Source organism: Aquarana catesbeiana, linkage group LG10 (genome assembly GCF_042186555.1).
Source record: "Aquarana catesbeiana isolate 2022-GZ linkage group LG10, ASM4218655v1, whole genome shotgun sequence".
Lineage (NCBI taxonomy): Eukaryota > Metazoa > Chordata > Amphibia > Anura > Ranidae > Aquarana > Aquarana catesbeiana.
Window position 1 is genome coordinate 167,133,051 of NC_133333.1, and position 25,027 is coordinate 167,158,077.

General features: G+C 43.2%; 1 protein-coding gene across 7 annotated transcripts in view; it reads right to left on the reverse strand.

Moving 5' to 3' along the window:
* Positions 1-25,027, reverse strand: part of LOC141111009 (uncharacterized) — a 201,888-nt gene that overhangs the window by 115,816 nt on the left and 61,045 nt on the right. For 5 of the 7 annotated variants that reach the window (XM_073602902.1, XM_073602900.1, XM_073602898.1 and 2 more), the window contains exons 3-5: positions 24,370-24,419; positions 18,401-18,454; positions 1,224-1,374 (exon numbers count right to left, since the gene is read on the reverse strand). In XM_073602902.1, coding sequence (XP_073459003.1) covers positions 1,224-1,374; positions 18,401-18,454; positions 24,370-24,419 — 255 coding nt within the window. The remainder of the gene's footprint in view (positions 1-1,223; positions 1,375-18,400; positions 18,455-24,369; positions 24,420-25,027) is intronic. The other 2 variants (XM_073602903.1, XM_073602904.1) reach the window with 2 other exon arrangements.

Below are 25,027 nucleotides of genomic sequence, written 5' to 3' on the forward strand. Positions count from 1 at the left end.
TTGAGATTGTTCTCAATCATCGTCTGGGAAGACCAGGTGATGTCAATCTATGACACTGGCAGGTCTCAGCTTTGCAAAGGGGGCAGTGCATGCTATAAATTCTGCAGGGTGCCCAAACTTTTGCAGACACCATTTTTTATGTTTTCTGTAATTTTGAAAGTGTAAATGATGGAAATAAAATCTAACTTTTTTTGACATATTATAAGAATGTCTAATCTGTAATTTGATGCCATTTGGAGATTTTTCCATCTTTCCTTGGCTTCGTTATGCACATTAATACACATTTTTACCTGGGGTGCCCAAACTTTCGATTCCCACTGTAGGTCCTGACAAGGATGGAAATCTAGAAGCGAAAATAATCTTTGTCAAGGATGTGAAGTGTCTGGGACACTGTTCTTCTGACCCATGTGAAATGCTAGGCAGTGTCAGCCAGCTCTACTCCACCAACCATGCCTCCCAACGAGGGCCCTTCTCATTAGAGCTTACAAATCAAATAATGGATTGTCAATCCATTATTTGATTGTAAAAATCTGTTGATATGTCACAAACAAACCAACAACAAAAGCTGGTAGCAGGTGCCATTTCCTGGCAGTGACAATACCGCCTCCCACGCCTAGTCACAGGTCCAATAAGAATGTGTGGAGGGCAGTAGAGCGCAGGCATGCACCGACAGTCACTTTAAATAGGTTTATAATCAGCACTAGCACAATTTTGACCATTTTGTATTGGATTGGTTGTGTTCCTGGAGTTCAGCTTAAAGTGCATCTATAGCCAAAACCTTTTTTTTGGATTTGGATAGGATAGGACAGAATAGAGCAGAGAAAGATGAGAACCCCCCATCATGTTTTACTGCTGTCCAGTTTCTGAGCGATTTGCTCCTACTCCCTGTCCCAGGGACAACCTTCTTACCAGACAGGACGTCATGAAAGTCTCCAAAAACAGCAACAGATAAAAGTAAAAGTAAACCCGCTTTAACGTAGGTAGGGGGATGCTAGAACCTCTAAGCTTTGTTGTCAATTTCCCTAGTAAAGATTTTGCCTTACTTCTGTCTAGTCTGGTAAAAGATTGTCCCTAGAACAGAAAATGAGGGGGGATCTTTTCAATGGTGGTCCAGATAGCAGTAAACAGGTTTAGAGAACTCAGAGGTTCTAGTTCTTCTGCACTTTATCCAAAAGTCGACCTAGATGTTAACAGTTTACTAACCCATAGGCAGAGATACTCACCTTGCAGATTGAGAATCTCATTATCTTTGTCTCTCTGGAGTTGGGATACTTGCTGGTTGTGCAGCTCAATGGTTTTGCGGTGTTCCAGCTTTAGGCTGCTATGCTCCACTTGTAAATCAGACAACTGCTTCTTGATCTCCTCATTCTGATTCTAGATAAAAATGGAACATATGAGGATATGACAAAAGACATCCCCTACCCCACACAGCTTTTGGCTTTTGGCACTCAAGCTAAAAGTATCTTTAGGGCCAGTTCACACTGGTCCAACTTTGAGAGCACAAGCCGCATGACATGTCAAAATCAATGGTTCCCTTTGAGAACTGTCTTAACTGGTCCGACTTTGAAAAAGGTTCCTACACTACTTTGGTTGGACTTGGGCATGATTTCAGCCCATTGGTTTGAATGTAAGTCGCAACCAAGTCAGATCATCATATTAACTGATCCAGCTTGTGCTCTGAGGATCTTGAAGGGAAACCCTATGGGGGGGGGGGGGGGGAGGCGTGGGGGTCCCCCCAAGACCATACCAGATCCTTCGGTCCGGTTTGATTTTTGATGGGAAAGACCGAAGGGTCTTGTATGATCTTGGGGGGGATCGCATGCTGTTTTTTTTTTTTTTTTTAAATGTTAGCGTGGGGTTCACCTTCAAGATCCCTACCAGACTCAAAAGGGCCTAGTATGGATCTAGGAGGGGGACCCCCACGCCAGGGTTTTTTTTCTGATAAATTTGGTATGAGGTTTTATCCACACCAGAAGCAAAAGGAATAGTTTTGATTGGTCAAATGACAAGTCGCAATCATCTCAAAGTCTGATCCTGTTCATTGAAGTCGCATGGAAGTTGGACATGAAGTCGCAGGGCGAAGTGTGAACCCGGCCTTAGAGTTTACAAATGATTGGACATTTTAAGACATACAACTATTTATGTGACTAAAAAAGACACTGCTCCTATTTAAAGACAGTAGGGCAGCCACTAGCTAAACATACAAATTTAGACACTATCAACATTTAAGAAATTAGACTGTTGGCCTGGCTTGAATCTCCACACACAACCAGCATGTCAACCAAAAGATGGCCATAGACTTCATAATCATGTTCCTGAAGTCGAAACCCCCCAGAGTAATAATTACTTAAAGCCAAACTGTTTAATACATAGATGAACTTCATAAAGAGGTTTTATTTGCCAAAAAAAAAAATCTGCGTTTGTATACATCCAATTCTGAGATTTACCCAGCCCTGGCAAATACCCAGATTGAAAAAAGAAAAAGAAAAAGCAAAAGCAAAAGCATTATTGAACAGCGTGAAGCCCAATTTGTGTCTTCTATATTTGCAGGAGTCCAGTTTTAAATGCCAGTCACTTCTTGGTATAGACAGATTTTTCCCAACTATGGAATATCCATATACCCTAAAAATAAACAGCATGGTGGCTTAAGGTTTGGAAATTATGCGATGCAATGCTGAAGTCAACGTTGTCATTGCCACCAAGTACACAAGGCATGCATTTCACAGTCAAAATAGCATGTTAAAGATTGACTGGCCCCTGACCAAACTTGGCATAAGTAAGAATTTGCATAGATGGACAGACAGGCAAAGCCCCAGGCCCAGACAGCTTCACCTGCAAGCAGAATGCTACGAAGGCACCCTGCAAATGTTTGAGATGCTTCTGCGTTTTATCAAAGTTCATTCACTGATGCTTCTAACCTGCATTTGGTTGCATTCTAAGCTGCATCAAATGGCTTTTGCATTCCTGTTGACTTGTAAAAACTTAAGAGTTTGTAAATCTCTACAGCTTTGATCCTTTACTTTTTTTTATTTTTTTGTACATTTGCCCACTGACAAAGAAATGATCAGTCTATAATTTTAATGGTAGGTTTATTTTAACAGTGAGACAAACAAAAAAATATCCAGAAAAACACGTTTTCAAAAAAGTTGTAAAATGGATTCTCATTTTAAAAGGAGTGAAATAAGTATTTGACCCCTTTCGTATAACATGACTTAGTACTTGATGTCAAAACCTTTGTTGGCAATCAAGGGTCAGACATTTCTTGTAGATGGCCACCAGGTTTGCACACATCTCAGGAGGGATTTTGCCCCACGCTTCTTTGCAGATCCTCTCCAAGTCATTAAAGTTTTGAGGCTGACATTTGGCAACTCAAACCTTCAGCTCCCTCCATATATTTTCTACAGTATTAAGGTCTGGAGACTGGCTAGGCCACTCCAGGACTTTAATTTGCTTCTTGCCTTGGCCATGTGTTTTGGGTCACTGTCCTGCTGGAATTCCCATCCACGACCCATTTTCAATGCCCTGGCTGAGGAAAGGAGGTTCTCACCCAAGAATTGATGGTACATGGCCCCTTCCATCTTCTCGTGCTTTTGAAGCGGTGAAGTTTTTCTGCTAAGGGGGCAGGACAACACCCCCAAAGCATAATCATTTTTATATAAGTGCAGGGTTGATGGCGCTGCCCATTACCCGAAGAGTGATCCTCCACAATGGGTCACTCTTACCGGGTGGGTGTGCAAGCAGGGAAGGTGTTTTTTCACTTCCGTCACCTCAAAAGTGAACCACTATTTGGGTCACTTATCCCAGGTGGACAATTGGGGTAAGGAATATCATCAGTGTTCTCTTTACCAGATAATATGTGTATACTGATTTGTGCTCCTATTTCAGTGAGATTTTTATCCCTGTGAATACTTGATACTATAGACTTAAAGTGCAAGTGCACGTGCAAGGTTATAATATAGATTTCTTATCAGGTCTGCATGTGCCCAATTAAATTGGAAATCTACCACATGGAGACCCTACCATACGTGACTTATAATTCCTTATACACTATACAAATACAATCTTTAAGTGATGAAAAAAATAAACTTGAAAATGCAATAAAAAAAAAAAAAAAAAAAGATGATATGGTGAAAGTCCACTGAAGAATGTCTACAGCAGAATCTGGTACACTTAAATTGAGATTTCCATTTTAAAGTCCACGAAATATTGCATGGAGTATCAAAATTTCCAGTGGCTTTTGTGCTTTAACCAATGTGGTCTGTGCCGTGACCATAAAACAGATGACTTCTGTGCTCCTCTTCAGCTCCCCATTCACCAGAACCCTACACCCCTGCTGGGGTAGAAATGGTGTAATGTGTGTCCAGGCAGTTCATGGGTTGATCACCTCCTCCTTAGCTCAATGGATACTGGAGTATCTGGACTCCTTAGCTCCTCCAGGGTCTCTCTACCTCGAGTAGATATGTTGCAATGAACCCCTCTACAGCTCCCTATAGGGTATCCTTGTGCAGTGAAAAAAGGGGGAGGGGGGGGGGGGGGGGGGGGGGGAGTCATACCATTCAGACCAGCGTCTATCCTATGATGCTCCTGCCAGATACCCCAGTATTCATTGAGTTAAGGAGGAGGTGATCACGGAGTACAATCAAATATAAAACCCCCAAAGCATAAAAGGTTTCCATCTCCACGTTTGATGGTGGGGATGGTGTTCTTGGGGTCATAGGCAGCATTCCTCCTCCTCCAAACACGGCGAATTGAGTTGATGCCAAAAAGCTAGATTTTAGTCTCCTCGGACCACAACACTTTCACCCAGTTCTCCTCTGAATCATTCAGATGTTCATTAGCAAACTTCAGACGGGCCTGTACATGTGCTTTCTTAAGCAAGGGGACTTTGCGGACACTGCAGGATTTCAGTCCTTCACGGCGTAGTGTGTTACCAATTGTTTTCTTGGCGACTATGAACCCAGCTGCCTTGACTCATTGACACAATTCTCCTGTGTAGTTCTGGGCCGATCCCTCATCATTCTCATGATCATTGAAACTCCACGAGTACAGATCTTGCATGGAGCCCCAGACCGAGGGAGATTGTCAGTTATTTTTGTGTTTCTTCCATTCGAAAATAATCACACCAACTGTAGTCACCCTCTCACCAAGCTGCTTGGCGATGGTCTGTCCATTCCAGCCTTGTGTAGGTCTACAATCTTGTCCCTGACATCCTTAGACAGCTCTTTGGTCTTGGCCATGGTAGAGAGATTGGAATCTGATTGATTGCTTCTGTGGACAGGTGTCTTTTATAAAGGCAACAAACTGAGATTAGGAGCACTCCCTTTAAGAGAGTGCTCCTAATCTCAGCTTGTTGCCTGTATAGAAGACACCTGGGATCCAGAAATCTTGCTGATTGATAGGGGATCAAATACTTATTTCGCTCATTAAAATGCAAACCAATTTATAACTTTTGAATTGCATTTTTCTGGATTTTTTGTTGTTATTCTGTCTCTCACTGTTAACATAAATTTACCATTAAAATTATAGACTGATCGTTTCTGTCAGTGGGCAAAACGTACAAAATCAGCTGAGGATCAAATACTTTTTTCCCTCACTGTATATCATGTGTAGGTATGAGCATGTGCATCACAAAAATGGCTTGCCAAAATTACAAACCCTTTGACACATAAAAATGGTAAGCATTCATATACAGTATTTCACGTGTGGATTAAACAGTTTTCCTGGAGCGTCACTTGGATAGCAAGACAAAACACTCAGACAACGGAAGAGAAGAAAGTTTATTTTAGGTACATCTGAATTAGAAGGCTCAGCTCATAAAAATAAACCAAACATTCAGCTCATCTGAAAAAATCCCACAACCCATGCATGTGCTAAAAACGCCCAACCGGATTTGATACAGAATAACATTCCCAAAAACCACATAGCGCTCTTAGGGATTTTTACGTTGGGCAAATTAATCTTTAGAAAACTTTGATGCAGAGAGATTGCCTGTTAACAAAAGAAAGCCAACGGCATAATCCTAACAATAACTTTTTTAATGTGGAGGACCATTATAGAAATAGGGGACTTGACTTTAAGAACAGATTTCATTGTACAGAGAAGTCTGCTAGAATAGGCTGTTCTCGGTGCCTTTTATGGAAATTTAAATGGCATTAGCAGTTAAAAACAGACGGGAAGTACAAAAATTGCATGCACCTTTACAAAATAACAAGGTAGCAGAAGGTTAAAGCAAATTATAAGAACATTTTTAAAGGCTTTTATTTTCCCATCAAAGGAAATTCTTAAAACATAATAAGATTTTGAAAAGACCATGAAGATTCACAGCATTAGGGAAAAGAATTTAAATAACTCCATGAAGCCATTAGCTAAAGCCCCAGGGAAGCAGGTGGAATTTGCACTTACCCTTGTTGCATACTGGACTCATTGTGAAAACATTGATCGGCATGCCGGCACCGACCGCATCATTTACAGGGGCTGGTTTGGAGTGACTAACAGTCACCCCACCCTCCCAATGGGCTCTCACTGAAACCTAATAATGGGGCTGTAGGCAATAATTATGCTGCCCTATGCACACTTTGGGCTGGGTTCACACTGCCAGGACTGGAAAGCCACGCAACTTCATTAACAGAAGTTAATGCCAAGTCATGATGAAGTCGCCCCAAAGCAGTGCAGGAACCTTTTTCTAACCTGCACCGATTAAAACGATTCCATTGCCATTAATGGGGTGCAACTTGTCATGTGACTTTAAATGCTCAAGTCACATGACAAGTCGTGGTCGTGTGAACTGATGTCCTTTAAGTACAAGCTCTAACCCTACTGGACCATCAGTGTTATTATAGTATCTGTAAAATCTTAAAAAGCACATTAAATGATCCTGCCACCTAAATATGATATGTGAAACTACTGTATACCTGTGCCTAGAATATGCACTATGAAATATTTACACACGCTGAACAAGCAATAAAAACAAACAATTTAAAAAACAAGCATGACTGACCTCTGTAGCTGTAGGCATGGTGGAGAAATGCATCTTCAAAGTTTACAAAATAACCCTGAAAAATCACCGCTCCTCTTCCATTACTTTTTATGACAAGAACTTAGCAGCCTGCCATCTCGCTTAGAGGTCGACCGATATAGCGGCAGATATTTCGCTTTTTTTACTTAAATCGGCATTGGCCAATTTCGCTGATAAAAAAAGCCGATTATAAAACTTCAGCGGGACTTGCAAACGACTTCTGTAATAGAAGTCAATGCAAGTTGTCTGAAGTTTTCTTCTCTCCTCCTCTGGGCAGCCTGCCAAATCTGATAAGAAGAAACATTTGTATCTCTTCAGGTTCTTTTATCAATAGACTGAACTCTGTGTGTAGGAGTTCTCAGTTTAACCATTTAAAGACTAAATCTTTTCTGACACTTGTTGCTTACAAGTAAAAATCCTGTATTTTCTGCTAGAAAATCACTTAGAACCCCCAAACATTACATATATTTTTTTTAGCAGAGACTCTAGGGAATAAAATAGCGGTTGTTGCAATATTTTATGTCACACGGTATTTGCGCAGCGGTCTTTCAAAACGCAATTTTTTTTTTTTTTAAAATACACGAATGAAATTTAAAAAAAAAAAAATAAGCAGTAAAGTTAGCCCATTTTTTTTCGTCCAAAAGTTTTGATTACCTGTTTTTGTGTATTTAATATTTAAGATATAGTTATTTTTTTAAATCTAAATTATACATACAAGTGAACTGATTGGAGGTTTGTTTTGTTTAATAAATGTTTAAATGTAAAAAATTTTCTGTATCACTTATTACTTAAGGCTGCTTTCACACTGGAGCAGGCATGCATTGACGGTAAAACGCTGTTAGTTTTAGCGGTGCTTTACCGTCATTTTAGCGGCGCTATTCGGCTGCTAGCGGGGCACTTATAACCCAGCTAGCGGCCGAGGAAGCGCTGCTGCCGAAACGCTTTGCAATGGGCAGGAGTGGTGGAGGAGCGGTATACACCGCTCCAAAGATGCTGCTTGCAGGACTTTTTTTTAACATCCTGCCAGCGCATCGCCTCAGTGTGAGAGCACTCGAGCTTTCACACAGACTGCAGGGGAGCCATTTTACAGGTGCTATTTTTAGCCCAAAAGCGCCTGAAAATAGCCCCAGTGTAAAAGGGGTCTAACTGTTAGATTTTATGAGATGAAAAAAAAAAAATAATGGCATCATATATCGGCAATCGGCAACTGCGATTTCTAAATATCGGCATCGGCCAGAGAAAAACCCATATCGGTCGACCTCTAATCTCGCTGATGTAAAGCATGCAGCATGTGTTTCTAAGAGGATAGAAAGGACTAAAACTCCACTACAGAGTCTGTGTTGTGATCTTTGAGGATGAATTCCTCCACAAGATCAGCAGCTACAGAGGGCAAGGAAGTCTGTAGATACTTGAATGGTCACAACCTGGGGCACAGGTACACTTAAAAGCGGAGCTCCAGCCCCCAAACCAAAATGTTTTTTTAAAAGTCAGCAGCTACAAATACTGTAGCTGCTGGCTTTTACTATCATGGTACTTACCTGTCCAGGGAACCCGCAGTGTCCTTACCCAAGCCAATTCTTGAATTGGCTCTCGGGTGCTGGCGCCACCATCTTGGGCAAGGGAAACCTACTGTGCATGCATGAATCGTGCCACGCTTTCTCAATGGGCTGGCTGCGGCGAGGGCCGAACTTCCGGATGAGTTTGCTGCGGCCAGCAGGAAGTGGGAGCAGGTAACTGTCAAAACCAGGTACCCGCTCTCCCCACAAGGTGCCAAATGTGGCACTGGATGAAGGGAGGGGAGGAGGTAGACAAGCAGAGCTTCCCCTTTTGGGTGGAGCACCACATTAAAATACATTCTGAAAGAATGCCACAAAATACCCCCCGTATTTATATTTAGTGGTGGTCACATGACTTAGCTCTCCTTTTTTCCCCCTCGTGCTCTGAGGGCAGACTGGAAATGATGCGGTCAACCTAAAGTTTTGGGGGGCCATGAGGTGTGGCTGCTCATGATTACGGCAGTGCACAGGGCACCCTATGTCGGTAGACTGATTATTGAAGCACGAAGGATAGCAGAACAGTGGTAAACCAGTAGCACCCTGTGATTTGTTTTATGTCAAGCCTATGCAGGAAGAATAGGCACTGACAGGGTCAACAGGTATTTCAGAGTCAATGCTGCCATACATTACTCAAACTTCAGTTGATTCTTGCCAAATTGGTCAAAATTAAAGTCATGATTGCCCTGGTCAACACCACCTAGGTCAAAAAAGTAAATTGTATAAATAAATTGTTGAAGGAGGTGGGTGGAAAATTGTCAAACAGTGACTGTAATCAGCGTGCACTCCCTGTTTTCTGCTTCTTTAACTTTTGGTCACTTGTGGAAGTCAAAACAAATACTTCTGGACTCTAAGGACCATTTATCGTGTGCCTTCTGGCTCAAATATACAGATATTATGCAATCTAGGTGGCCTGTTCCCCTCAGAAGGGCCCCTGTTTTCTGGAGACTTGCCAAGCCTAAGCCATCAACTTCAGCCAAGGTCTATTTGTATCCGTTAGAGATCCATGTTTAGTACCTCGCCCCAAATTCTCCTTTAGAATACAATAGCCAGCAGAAGGGATTAATCCATCCACATGCATCAGCTTGGATGGAGTAATCGATTAGATCTCTTGTTCATTCTGCAGTCTGAACAAAAAAACAAAAAAAATCTATAAAAAAAAAAAAAAAAAGAAGTGTATGGCCAAGCACAGCAAAGGCCTTTACAGTACTTTATATACAAAATAGCTAGAAGGAAGAATAGCCTCAGACAGTCCATGTTGGCCCACAGCAACCAATCAGGTGCTTCACATGCAGCACAAGCGTGGATGAAAGAAACTAGTTGCTTTGTGGTATTAGGCCAGTCATAGAACAGCAGATGTCTCGCGCATAGCAGCTGCTCATTCTGGCTCCTAGCAAAGTATCAAGAGGATCAGCAGCACTTCTCAACCTCCTTAGCAGATCAGTGGATGCCACATTTGCCGCCAAAGCCTTTTTCTGTCTTTCAGAAGGGAAGGCCAGTCATCAGCTCCAAAGCTTTTCAACACATTGAAAAAGCATTGTGTGCAACAAGAACTTCAGAACTGTATATTGTCATCCCATGTAGAGAGAAGTATAGGGGCTGCCAACCCCTCCTTCTGAGGGTGCAGAAATTTGGCTGTATCCACTGACTTAATAAAAATAATGTTAGTGCAGCGCAATATGAGGAAAAAAGTCCTTTTCAAAATATAGGGACTCGGGTGTCCAAAATGAAGAATGGCAAGTTCCCTCGTGATATAAAAGGAATTAAATTCTCCAGTGGTAAGTCGGTGACAATATCCTCCACGACAAACAGATGCGCTTACCGGATCAGATGGACCTCTTATTATAGGAGGTCAGAAACGCATATATCCACTGAGAGATGAAGGCACACTCCAATGCAGCTGTGGGGGCCCCCAATCCAACACCATGAAACACCGATCCAGCAGTGAGATGCAGCAGTATTGGTTCCCACAGCGGCAAAAATAACGTGGAGACACAACGGTCCCAAAAAAAGAAAAAAACTCTAAGTGTACTTCGTAGGTTTATTTAAGTAAAAAGCATAAAATTTGGCGCTAACAAGCGCATGCAATAAAAATATCAAAAAGTTTCAATGGATAAAAAAAGGCATGTTCTCATGCAAACAGCTGAGAGATGGCAGAGGGTGACGTACATAGTATAAGCGCCTTCCCCGTATGCGGTGGTACGTCTAATAGGACTTCGTCAGCAAGGGTGGAGCTAGTGAGTCACCCAGAAGCCTTAAATAGAGTGCTGGTGTCTGCAAGGTATGTAACAAAAGCTGGAAGTGGACACTGCACCTAAAAAACGGCAACATTACCCAGCGGGGACACCAGCTAATAGGAAAAATATCATAAAAACAAAAAATTAATCCCCACTGACCCCAAGGAACCATTAATCCCCACTGACCCCAACAGATCATTAGGCAGTGAAGCAGATTAAAAAATTCATATTATGTACCCGCAGCCATCTCTATACAATAACTATATCAAAATCCAGTGTACACATAAGAGGGGAAAAAGCAAAGAATGAACACAAACCTATCTGATCTTATTTGTCTGATATAAAGCAGTTGAGATCAAACTCAACGTTTAACCCCCTAGGGACCGCAACCCGGGTTTCATGGATCCACAGGGATTCCCGCTGACTCAACTGCCTTATACTATTACCCCCTCTCCAGTGTTTAATGACTTTTTCCAAACCCCAGAATTGTAAGCTTCTCGGATCCCCGTTATGGAAAACCCTGAAATGTTTAGACATGTTATTTGTTTTCACACCTCTTTTGTTATTATTTACGTGTTTTGCTATGCAGACCCCCGTGGGTCTAGAAGTTCTCCCCACATACTGGAGTCCGCAATTGCATTGCAGCATGTATACCACCCCTACGGTACCACACGTGATTAGGTTTTTTTATCTGGTAAGTTCTATTGGTGGCGGAGGCAATAAATTCCTTCCTTTTTTTGATGTTGTGTTTACATTGCTTACATGCTGGGGATTTCCCACATGCATAAAACTAAAAATTCTGTTTTCTTTTATCACAGGAGGATCCACCACACTTGGGGCTAACCTATCTCTCAAGGTTGGTGGTCTCCTGTAGATAAATCTAGGACGAGCTGGTAAGACTGAGCCCAAATTATTATCTTTTTTCAAAATGTCCCAATGTCTCAAAATGATCTTTTCAAACTTTTTGTGTTGAATGTTAACCGCTTCAGCCCCGGAAGATTTTACCCCCTTCCTGACCAGAGCGTTTTTTTGCGATTTGGCACTGCGTCGCTTTAACTGACAATTGCGCAGGCGTGCGACGTGGCTCCCAAACAAAATTGACGTCCTTTTTTTCCCACAAATAGAGCTTTCTTTTGGTGGTATTTGATCGCCTCTGCGATTTTTAATTTTTTGCGCTATAAACAATATAAGAGCGACAATTTTGAAAAAAAAAAAAACGCATTATTTTTTACATTTTGCTATAATAAATATCCCCCAAAAATATATAAAAAAAACATTTTTTTTCCCCTCAGTTTAGGCCAATCGTATTCTTCTACATATTTTTGGTAAAAAAAAAAAAAAATAATAATAATAATATCGCAATAAGCGTTGATTGATTGGTTTGCGCAAAAGTTATAGCGTTTACTAAATAGGGGATAGTTTTATAGCATTTTTATATTATTATTATTATTTATATATTTTTACTAGAAATGGCGGCGATCAGCGATTTTTATTGTGACTGCGACGTTATGGCGGACATTTTTGACACATTTATGGGACCATTGTCATTTATACAGCGATCAGTGCGATTAAAAATGCAATGATTACTGTGTAAATGACACTGGCAGTGAAGGGGTTAACCACTAGGGGGCGGGGAGGGGTTAAGTGTGCCCTAGGGGAGTGATTTCTAACTGTCAGGGGGATGGGCTGGTGTGTGACGTCACTGATCTCTGCTCCCAATGACAGGGAGCAGAGATTGAGTGACACTTGTCACTAGGCAGAACGGGGAGATGCTGTTTACATCAGCATCTCCCCGTTCGTCCTCTCCGTGAGGCGATCGCGGGTATCCCCGCGGCGATCGAGTCCACAGGACCCGCGACCCGACTCACAGAGCTCCTGGCCGGCGCGCACGCAATGGCACGGCGGGGAATTCAAATGGACTTACAGGTACGCCCATTTGCCCAGCCGTGCTCAGGTCTGCTACCAAAGACAAAATCATCCTCCCAAAATGCCATAAAAATATTCGCTACACTCGGCGCAAAGCCAGTGCCCATAGCAACTCCAAGCGTTTGCAAAAAGAATTTCCCGTCGTACCAGAAATTGTTTCTGGCAAGGCAGAATTCTAAAGATTTCAGAAGGAAATCCTTAATCTGGGGAGGCAAGTCAGATCTGTTCAGAGGCCACTGTACAGAATTTAAAGCATCTTGGTGGCCTATTATGGTGTACAATGAGCTGACATCAGCTGTCACCAACAGGCTGTTCTCCTTACAGGGGATACGTTCCACAATCTGAATAATGTGTTTAGTATCTTTCAAATACACTGTAGTGGTAGATAACTAAGGGTTTCAAAAATAAACTATGTACTGACCCAATCGCGCTGATACGTAGTCAATACCGTTCACGATGGGCCTGCCTGGGGGGGGCCGAGGATCCTTATGTATCTTAGGTAAAGATAGGATTTTTAAAACAGCTTACCTGTAAAATCCTTTTCTTGGAGTACATCATGGGACACAGAGCCTCAATTACTTGGTGGGTTATGGGCCTACCTTCAGGTGTTGACACTGGAATAACCAATACAGGAAGTTAACTCCCCTATATAACCCCTCCTCCTTCCAGGAGTCCTCAGTTTTTGTAGCCAAGCAATATACTCTCACCCCATAAAACAGAGGGGCGGGAGCTCTGTGTCCTATGATGTACTCCAAGAAAAGGATTTTACAGGTAAGCTGTTTTAAAAATCCTATTTTCTTTATCGTACATCATAGGACACAGAGCCTCAAGTAATTACTTGGTGGGATGTCCCATAGCAATGCTACTTGAGGGGAGGGAGACAACCCGTAGGGCACCCCCCAGACCTTGAGGAATTCTACTGCTGCTTGCAGCACACTGTGCCCGAAGGCGATATCCTCATTCCATTTTACATCTACTCGATAACATTTTGTAAATGTATGCACTGAAGACCAAGTTGCGGCCTTGCAGATCTGAGACATGGAGGCCTGGTGACGCACTGCCCAAGAAGCACTAACCGCTCTGGTAGAGTGCGCCTTAACTTGAAAAGGGGGAATCTTTCCCTTTAAATCATAAGTTCGAATTATAATTTGCCGAATCCTCTTAGCCACAGTGGATTTTGACACTGCCTGTCCTTTTTAGGACCCTCTGGCAGAATAAATAAAACATCAGTCTTACGAATCTGAGCAGTTTTCTTTAAAATAGATCATCACTGCTCTCACCACATCAAGACAAATGTAGTGACTTTTCTACCTTGGAACATGGTTTTGGAAAAAACGATGGCAGGACAATATCTTCATTCAGATGAAAGCCTGAAACCACTTTTGGCAAAAAGCTTGGGCGAGGGCGTAACACCACTCTGTCCTCATGAATAATCAAATAAGGCTATTAAAAAGAGCTGAAAAATTTTGATATGAAAAATTTATGACAATTTGAACCAATTAAAAATATTTATATTCAATCATTTTTGTTGCTCCCGTGTGCCTCGTTAAAGTCCCGCCTATCTTTCTCTTTTTAATATACAATTACCCGGGATGGAGGTGGGGACATGAACGGCCCTGTTCAACCTCATTTAAAGTCCCAAAATTCTTGTTTTTAAATCTTTTTTCTAATCAAATAAGGCTCTTTACAGGAAAGAGCAGCCAATTCTGAAACCCTCCTTGCTGAGGATATAGCAACCAAAAATATCAGCTTCCTAGTCAGGACTAAGGGAACATGCTGTAATGCTTCGGATGGCGGTATTTGTAACACTGACAAAACTAAATTCAAGTCCCAAGGGCTTAAGGGTGATTTAACTGGCGGATTAATCCGCCTGCCCTGGAAAGCCCACGTCTTTTCAGAATGTGGGTCTCAATAGCCAGGCCGTTAAATTTAGCATTCATAAAGTAGGATGGAATATCGGCCCCTGTGAGAGCAGGTCTGGCCTTAGTGGAAGGGACCACAGATCCTCCACTGCCATCTTTACGACCTCTGCATACCATGACCTTCTGGGCCATGCTGGTGCTGCCAGAATTACAGGTTTTCTTTCTAGCTTGATCCTGCAAAGAAGTCGAGGCAGCAACTGAATAGGGGGAAATGCATAGATCAGTAAAAGCTGATCCCACAGTATCACCAATGCATCTGTTCTGCATGCGAATGGATCCTTTGTTGTGGACACAAAGTTGACTAACTTTATGTTGCACTGGATGCTAGAAGATGTACATCTGGAGTCCCTCATCCTTGACAAACAGCCCGAAACATGTTGGGGTGAATAGACCATTCCCCTGGGAATAATCTGCTGGCGGCACATGTAGTGCGCGTGCCAATTCTCTATTCCCGGAATGAAGACTGCCGACGGGCACGGAATATTTCTTTCTGCCCAAGTCAGAATATGGTTCACTTCTCTCTGCACTGCGAGATTCTTGGTGCCCCTTTTGGTGATTGATATAGGCCACAGCCGTGGCATTGACGGATTGGATCCTGTTGAGACAATCCCTTAACCTGGAAGTCCAGGCTTTTAGAGCCAGACGCACTGCCCGAACCTCTAGGATGTTGCTGGGCAAGGCTCTTTCGGTACTTGAATACTGTCCTTGGACAGTTGTCTTCTGTCATTACCACTTACCAGATAAGTGGTCTGAAGGATTTACCCTTTAGGACATTCTTTAGTAACCACCAATTGAGGCTTTGGGACAGCCTTGGGGACAGCCGCATTGGCAAGTCGAAAGCTTGGATCGTTTTGTTCCAAGCAAATAGAATACCGTTTTGCAACATTCTCGAATGGAACTGGGCAAAGGGAACTGCTTAGAATGAAGCCACCATCCTTTCTAACAACCTCATGCAAAGGCGAATGGAGGGACCTCCTTTTGACCTGACCATCCGCACCAACTCGGATTTGTGCGTTTTGTTTTTTTTTTCTCTTTCTGGGCAAGAAGACCCTTTTTCTGGGCTGTATCTATGACCAGACCCAAATACTGCAGCCCCTTTTTTTGCGATTTTAATGGAGACTTTACTAGGTTGAGAATGCAACCCAGACCTTTCCAGGTAACTGGTTGTAATGCGTACACCTTACTCCGAACAGCGATTGGTCTATTAGCAATAGATAGGTCTAGGTATGCCGAAACTGTTTAAGCCCTGTGCCCTTGACCTGGCTACAGGTGGGGCTAGCACCTTTGTGAACATTCGAGGTGCTGTAGCTAGCCCAAAGGGCAAGGCTATAAACTGAAATGCTGCTGTTCTACTTGGAATCGCAGAAACCTTTGGTGAGCGGGAAATATATGGACATGCAGATATGCATCCCTGATGCCGATAGGTGCCAGAAGTTTTCCTCCTTGCAGGATAGAAACTACTGACTTGATCGACTCCATAGAAGGAGCGGATCTTCAGGAACTGATTTAGATTCTTTTAGATCTAGAATGGATCTGTTCAACTTCTGCGTGGCTCTACACATGTACAGGAAACGCATGAAAAAGGCAGTGAAGGTTCCAAGGAACCTAAGAAAAAACAGAACTATCAGCTGACTCTACTAGAGGTAGCTTGAAAGAGGCACAAATCATCTCTGCAAGAGGTTTGTACCAGCAGTTTCTCAGATTGCGAGGCTGAAAAAAGTTCAACTCTAGTTGTCTCCTCTGCAAAGGAGTACTCGGTTTGCCTTTCTTCCTGATTACCTGAGGGTAATCCTTCATCCTCTACCCACTGTTCCCTTGATAAGGGATCACAAGTGGGGGATCTAACAATGCTTCCCATCCTTGGATAGCGGGTGCGATTAAAGTTGCTAATTTTCCTTCTAGGCCCTGCAGGGCAGAGGAAAAACGCATCTTCAATCATGTATACAGGGGCTGAATATTTTCTCCTCTTAGGCTCAGTTTCCACTATTGCAACCCCAAAGTTGCGCGATTTTACCGTGATCTTTTGCCACCGAGAATACGTTGGGGTGCGATTTTGATGCGACAGGAAACAATGCCTGTGTATTCTAGAGGTTTATGGACCTCAAGTCGCTTCAAAGTGGTACCAAAGTAGTGCAGGGACTACCTTGAAGTCGCACAGATCTGAACAGTATTTCTTAGAAATCATGCCCTAGAGTCTGACGGTGGAGGCCATCACCGCTGCCTAGAGACAGCTGCCCCTGCGCAGGGGAAGGAATCCGTTTAAGTGACTTGTCCAAGGTCACAAGGAGCCAACGTGAGGACGAGGTCCCACGTCTTCCAGGAAGCCTCCCATGGCTACGCTGGCCGTCAGAGTAGTTAACCTGTGAGGAGTGGCTCCTTCACTAGTGAACGCCGACATGTGGATCTGAACCCATGTCCGTCAGGAAGTCTCCCATGGCTGCACTGGCCGTCAGAGTACTTAACCTGTGGAGTCCTTCAGGTGTTTTTTTTAGCAAACTCCATGCAGGCTTTCATGTGTCTTGCACTGAGGAGAGGCTTCCGTCGCGCCACTCTGCAATAAAACCCAGACTGGTGGAGGGCTGCAGTGATGGTTGACTTTCTACAACTTTCTCCCGACTGCATCTCTGGAGCTCAGCCACAGTGATCTTTGGGTTCTTCTTTACCTCTCTCACCAAGGCTCTTCTCCCCCGATAGCTCAGTTTGGCCGGACGGCCAGCTCTAGGAAGGGTTCTGGTCATCCCAAACGTCTTCCATTTAAGGATTATGGAAGCCACTGTGCTCTTAGGAACCTTAAGTGCAGCAGAATTTTTTTTTTGTAACCTTGGCCAGATCTGTGCCTTGCCACAATTCTGTCTCTGAGCTCTTCAGGCAGTTCCTTTGACCTCATGATTCTCATTTGCTCTGACATGCACTGTGAGCTGTAAGGTCTTATATAGACAGGTGTGTGGCTTTCCTAATCACGTCCAATCAGTATAATCAAACACAGCTGGACTCAAATGAAGGTGTAGAACCATCTCAAGGATGAACATCCTCAGGAAGGATGTACTGGAAATGGAGTGAGTACAAAGAAGGGCAAAAAAAAAGCTAATAAAAGGGTCTGGAGGACATTAGTTATGAAGAAAGGTTGCGAGCACTGAATTTATTCTCTCTGGAGAAGAGATACTTGAGAGGGGATATGATTTCAATTTACAAATACCATACTGGTGACCCCACAATAGGGATAAAACTTTTTTGCGGAAGGGAGTTTAACAAGACACCTGGACACTCATTAAAATTAGAAGAAAAGAGGTTTAACCTTAAACTACGCAGAGGGTTCTTTACTGCAAGAGTGGCAAGGATGTGGATTTCCCTTCCACAGGTGGTGGTCTCAGCAGGGGCCATCGATAGTTTCAAAAAACTATTAGATAAGCACCTGAACGACCGCAACATACAGGAATATACAATGTAATACTGACATATAATCACACACACATGTTGGACTTGATGGACGTGTGTCTTTTTTCAACCTCACCTACTATGTAACTATGCAAATAATGTAAAGTTTACATAATCCAATATTGTGCACATTTATGGTGAATTCTAAAGGTTATGTTCCTTTACAGGTGTTATATTTTATGGATAAAGGACATTAAACTCTGGTGGTTTTGCATACATCCACCACCCACACAAGAAGCTTACAAAAGACATCATGATAAATTGGCTGTTTCCATCGACATGAACTTAAAGCACATGCTGTATGTTGATTACCTTAAGAATCTTATGCTGTGAGCTTAGGGCCCCATAGCGATTCATAGAATCTTGCTGTAAAACAAAAGATGGAAAGATCAAAACATTCATTATACAAGGCTTGGTTCAATCATAAAAAAAAGGACACATTAAGAGAAATTAGGCAATTTAAAGCAGACCTTCACCCCTTGGATGCTTTGGGCATCCCCACCCTGCACAATAAAAAAAAAAAAAAGCAATTAATTTGTGTCTGCTGTCCCCATCCCAAGCTGCCATCCTTGCCTAGATATGCCTGACATCTTCACTGCTCTGAAGCCTCCAGGGGTAAGTATGTCACATATCCCAGGATGCTTCATTTTTCATCTACAGTGACCAAAGGATGGCAGGCCAGAAAGAGGCAGTGCGGAACAAGGCATGTGACAGCAGCTCTCAACAGGTCAATGCTGGATGCACTGGGTAGGAGAGTATGTGAACTGTGGACAACCCTGAAAAGGGGGGGGGGATAAACACACACACGGTTAGGGAGAAAAGTTTTTTTTAGAGTCAACAGTATGTCTGAGTAAGACGGCGGGGGGTTGGGGATGGAGCACATTCGATACCCCTCTCCTTTTCCTATGTCTAATCTCTTAAACAGTAGACTTTCCTCCTATATCTTGAAATTAAGGAGGGGAATGTATTCTGTAGCCCAGGACAGGACACTACAATACTGTCTACACTGGGGTCGCCAAACTTTATAAACAAAGGGCCAGTTTATAGTCCCTCAAAACTTTAGGGGGGGGCCAGACTGTGGCTGGCGGGAGAAGAAAATGTCTTGGCATCAGTGGGGAGGAATAGCGCCCCATTGTCCGTGTCAGTGGGGAGGAATAGCGCTCCATCATTCGTGTCAGTGGGAGAAATGGCGCCCCATCATTTGCATCAGTGGGAGTAATAGTGCCCCTACTGTCAAAACAGGAGCTACGTCTCCGGATAAAAGCAAGCAAAGGGCTGCATCCGGCCCCTGGGCTGCAGTTTGGAGACCAGTGGTCTATACAATTGACTTGCAGCTTCTCCCTGTAGTCTCTACAGGCCATAATGTCAAATAGGCATCCCCCTGCAAGACGTATATATGTTAAATAATTCAAACTTATCCTCTGCAGCTGCAGAAACAAGATGTCATTGAATTCTCATTCTTACACTGTATCATGGGTTTACTAGAGATCTATAGGCATTCCCAGCATTGCAATGCACTAAATTTGGCCAATCCAATCACTGGATGAAACTATTCCTAAACTCTTACATACACTTATCAGTTGCTTTTCACCTCCATCTCTTCTACCTATTTACAAAAAATGTTATGCTAACTAGTTGGAAGAAAGGCGGTTCAGGTCCACATCCCCAATACAATATGTAAAAACAAGGTTCCTCAAAGAGTGGGACTTTAGAGCAGTGTTAATTTTGTCGACTAAAAATCACTAAAACATTTTAGTCGACTAAATGAATACTATTTTAGTCGACTAAAACGAAAACAATTGAGATGACTAAAATACGACTAAAACTAAAATGGCATTTTAGTCAAAAGACTAAGAGTAAAACTAAATTGAAATTTGACTTCAAAATTAACACTGGTCTGTAGTGCATGTTTATACCTCAGTACTATAAAAAACAACATCTTCGATTTTTCACTCCAGCATTATATAATGAGTTTGGAAATTGTAGAGAAATGTTAAATAAAGCATTGCAATTTAACTACACCCATTAGATTTTAGATGACTAAAAGTGAGTTTTAGTTGACTAAAATGCACTGGAGATTTTAGTCACCTAAAAAACGTAGGACATTTTAGTCAACTAAAATGTACTAGAGATTTAGTCAACTAAATATGACAAACTAAAACAATTGCAGAAGACGAAAATGGGACTAAAACTAAAATGCCATTTTAGTCCTAAGACTAAAACTAAATCGAAATTTGCTGCCAAAATTAACACTGCTTTAGAGGACCATGAACACTCAGAAAAGTCGAAAATTTATAAAAAGAAATAAATACGAAAAATAAAAAAAGTGGATAAAACAAACAAACGCATGATGTGAGAAAGCAGTCCAAAGACAGACGGCTGGAAGAGGCCCAAATCGACTGTCGGAGAGACAGGGGAAATTCAATGAGTTTCAACAGATTTAGTAAGGGTCTTCAGGGAAAAATGGGTTAAGGACTTCCAGATGAACACAAACAATCTCATGTGTTGCGCGTTTCCAACAAAGGAGATCATAATGCAGCAAGTAAGAGGAAACTAAGAAGCCAAAGCAGTGTCATAAAAGCCAAAGCAAGATGGAGATAAACCATGTCCACATGAAACCCAACACCCCCCCCCCCCCCGCTATGTCCGAAAAAATGCCTCCCACAAGGGGGGCTGGAGCAGTCTTGAGAGACAAACCAACACGGATCTATTGCTTTGAGATTCAGGAGTTAAATCTTGCAGTGCAAAATTTCATTCAAAGACCCTAACCACCTAACAAATGGCCACTAATGGTGACAGGATTTATGATACCATAAAACCATCCCATGTTTAAAAAGGTAGAAGCTTCATTCTGAAGACACAGGAAATTGCTCCACCCATGACATCCAGTAGGTTTGGCTGCTGATTGCCAGATCCTATACATTGGGTATATCTACCTTTAAACATGGCATGGTTTTATGGCATCATCTGCGGATGAACCCTATCTCAACATTAGTGGCCATTTTGTTAGGCGATTCGGGCCTTTGAAAGAATTTATGCACTGCAAGATTTAACTCATAAATCTCAAAGCAATAGAACCGTGTTGGTTTGTTCCTCAAGACTGCTCCGACTCCCTTTGTGGGAGGCATTTTTTCAGACACGCTTTGGCTTTTATGACGCTGCTTTGGTGTCTTAGTTTCCTCTTACTTGCTGCATTATGATCTCCTTTGTTTGAGTTCATCTAGAAGTCCTTAGCCCATTTTTCCCTGAAGGCCCTTACTTCATCTGTTGAAACGCATTGGATTTTCCCTGTCTCCCCAACAGTCGATTTGGGCTTCTACTTATTTACGGCCATCAAACCTAAAGTTGACAGCAAATGCACGGAGGAAAACCATTGCATTTATGGTTTGTGCTATTCAATTAATGGTTCATTGCATCAAAATTATTTGTGATGTGTATACAGTCAAACACAAGTTTTACTTTTATTTGGTGATCTAGGAAAGCATGCTACATATCTAATGGGGTTCCAGGCTGGGGAAATGTAACAGAACACTGGGACTTGCCCATGATTTTTAACAGTCAGTGTGACGGGAGTCAATTTGGGCGGGGGGCTGATGGAACCCAGAATCCCTTAGAGAGGTTAGGAAACCCTTGCTTCAGCTCCCCACGCACCTCCTATGTCTAAGCCACCCTGTGTCTATTAGGGGCACAGAGAGACCAAGAAAATGGACAGCTATTTAATGGACATTGAGAATGTGGCTTGGATTACTTGGAACAGTAATATTTATCCACTATATCGCCCAGGAAATTTACAAAGACTATCCTGGGTTTGTTTGATTCTGAACTACACGTTAATTGAAAGAGCGGATCACATTGGCCTCTGTACAATGTAGCAGACGGTCCGTCTGCTACTGGGAGCTCCTGCTATTGTGCGAAGGTGTCCTGTGTTTATACTAATAATGTGTAATTTACTGTGTGAAGCTCGGTGACAACAAATCTGACCTGTAGTGAAATCCTGATTAGTCACAACAATGGCCAGTTGAATTTTCATCAGAGGATGTTATGGATGATGAATCACCTGCCAAAGTGTTGGCACTGGGCCCAAGGGCCACCAGCCCATTCTCTGGACTTTCAGCAATTCCAGACCCTGGGGATGTATTAGACTTTTCTGTAGAGGAGGAACCACCTAGCGAACCCCCAGCAGAAGTGCTGAAAGCAGGACAGTACTGCAGACCCCTGCTCCACACCCGTGGCAGTTTCGGAGGCCTGAGGCGAGAAGGTGCTGGTTCTTCCCCAGAGGATTTCAGAGATGCACGGAGGGGAAGCAGCCATTCCCCCTCCCCAACAAGGATTCGCGCACCTGGGAGACCGTACCAGAGAAAGGGCATCCCAGCAGCAGACGCCGCCCCAGAATGACAATACCAACACAGCTAAAGCACTGCCAACTGGACAGAGGGTCCAAGACCTCTGCCCCACACCTGCTTCAGTTCGAGGCCCAGGGTGAGGTGGCAGTCACTCCCGAGCAGATCAGGATCCAGGGGGAGAAGGGAGGGGGATGTGGTTGTCTTCCCTCCCCAAGAGTTAGCCAGAATGGATGATGATGTTAACGCTGAAGCGCTAACAGAGCGGAACACTACTGGCCTCTGTGCACAACATTTTACTCCGCAGGAGCTCCAGGTAGAAATTGCAGCTTGAGCTGGTGTTGGTGAATGGGCTTGTGGTCTCCACTGACAAAAACCCACCATTAGTGCTGGCAGCAGAGTGCTACCAACCTCTGCCCAGCACCAACTGCGGAGTTCCAGGGAGCCAGGGCAGTCAGCCTCCCTCCCCAGCGACAAACTGATGGAGGGACGCTCCTATGCCCAGCTGAACCGCCGGCAACAGGACAGAGCGCTGCTGGCCTCTGCACTCAACAAAAAGGTGGATTTTCTGTGGAAGTGGATGGGACTGCAGTCTCCACATGTATACCCCAGCGATGCTGGGCAGTCAGCCCATATCCTCTACAGCATTACGGAGAGCCCACCACCCGGTCTTCTCTTCAGTGGTCGAAAGGACTCCAGGGAGAAAGGTCAGTATGCATTTTCCCTCAGCAGTGGGTACATTATAGGAGAGAGGCAGAGGTTGGCTGGGTGAGTAATGATCTGTTTGAGACAATTTGTTTAGGGTACTGTGTGGCTATGGGCATTGGGGGACTGGAACTACGGACTAACTTCGGAGTCAACCCGTCTGGGGTCTCCTCCTGTGTTAATCTGCTGTCAAATGGGGAGAGATGTGATGGGAGTCACTTTGGGGCGAGGGGCGAGTTGAACCCAGAATCCCTTGGAGGTTGGGAAACCCTTGCTTCAACTCCCCATGCACCTTCTATGTCTAAGTCACCCTGTGTCTATTAGGGGTACAGGAGGACCAAAAAAATAGACAGCTATTTAAATCGACATTGAGAACATGGCTTGGATTACTTAAACTGGAACAGTATTTATTTATTCACTCTATCTCCCTGGAAATATACAAAGACTATTCCTGGTTTGTTGGATTCTGAACTATACATGTTAATTGAAAGAGCTGATCACATTGGCCACTTTACAAAGTAGGAGACAGTCCATCTACTACTGGGGCGTCTGCTATTGTGTGAAGGTGTCCTGTGTTATGCTACTGTGTGAAGCTCGGTGACAAGTCTGACCTGTAGTGAAATCCTGATTAATCACAACAATGGCCAGGTGGGCATGGAGTCACCTTGGCTGCTTTAAGAGACTAATTAGCTAATTCTGCTTCTGGTTACAGTCTGTATTGCTAGGGTAATATAAGAAGGGGGGGTCCTCCTGGTGTTTATATTTGTAGATTTGTGTGAGTTTGTTCAAATAAACATTGCATGTGCCTACAAGCTAGTGTCGGCTAGTGCTGTACGTTTGGCTGTAATAGCTTATATCTGAAGGTAGCAGTGTACTGACGGAAGCACTCAAGCAGAGTGCGACGGGGTTCCTTGACAGTCAGACCCTCTGTCTTGGCAATCATTTTCAGGAGATGCATTGGCTTAGTCAATCCCCACTTTCTGCAGAACAGAAGCAGGTAAGAAATCAGCAACAGCGTCAGTAAGTGGCTACCACTATAGAATGATTTCCCTTGGCATGTAGCCTTGATGATCTTTCTCCAGACAAAGATGTGCTACCCAGACAGTTACACCCTTGGAGAGGTGGAATAAAATTAGACAGACAATCTATGCTTTCAGAAACACATGCATTTTATCTGCCAAAACATACCAGCATTTTCTGCAGCTGCTAGAAAGCCCCTCTGTGGGAAGAACTTACCTTCTCTTTGTTCAGGGCCTCCTGTGCCTCCAGTTTATAGACTAAATAATCTGTACAAACAGGAAGAGACATCACGCTTATTTATTTTCTTGAAAGGATTTCAACAAAAACACAGAAAAGATCAAGACTTGTTTCTCCAAAGTTCCAGATAAAACAAATGACGTACAAAAGAATCCCTGTGACCCTTACCCATGCAAGACATATCTGAACAGTGTGACAGCTCAAGATATAAAATAGTAATTAAATGACAAGCAAGATTAAATAATATTTGAAGTGGACCCAGTCTCAAATGTTAGGGTAGAACTGAAAGGCAAACCATCACCATTTTGGATAGTGTAAGGGAGGGTTATAAAACGCGGTTAGGTATTTTTCGTCTGTGTCCCACTGGGAAGATTTCCCTCCACTCCTGCCCCATAGCTAAAAACAGGAAGTTAGAGAATATCCCTCTGAAGTGAGGAAATCCCTGGTTGTCACCAGAACTAGGTGTCCCTATTGGAAAGTTTCCCCCTCAATTCCTGCTCTGGACAACCCAAAAATGTGGGATTTTCCTTCAGAGAAAAAAAAAAAAAAAAAAGAAGTGTCAGGAGGGCTGAAATGGACTCCCTTTGGTGCTTCAGGTTCTCTTCACTGCTAGTCATATGACCATAGTCTAGGCCAG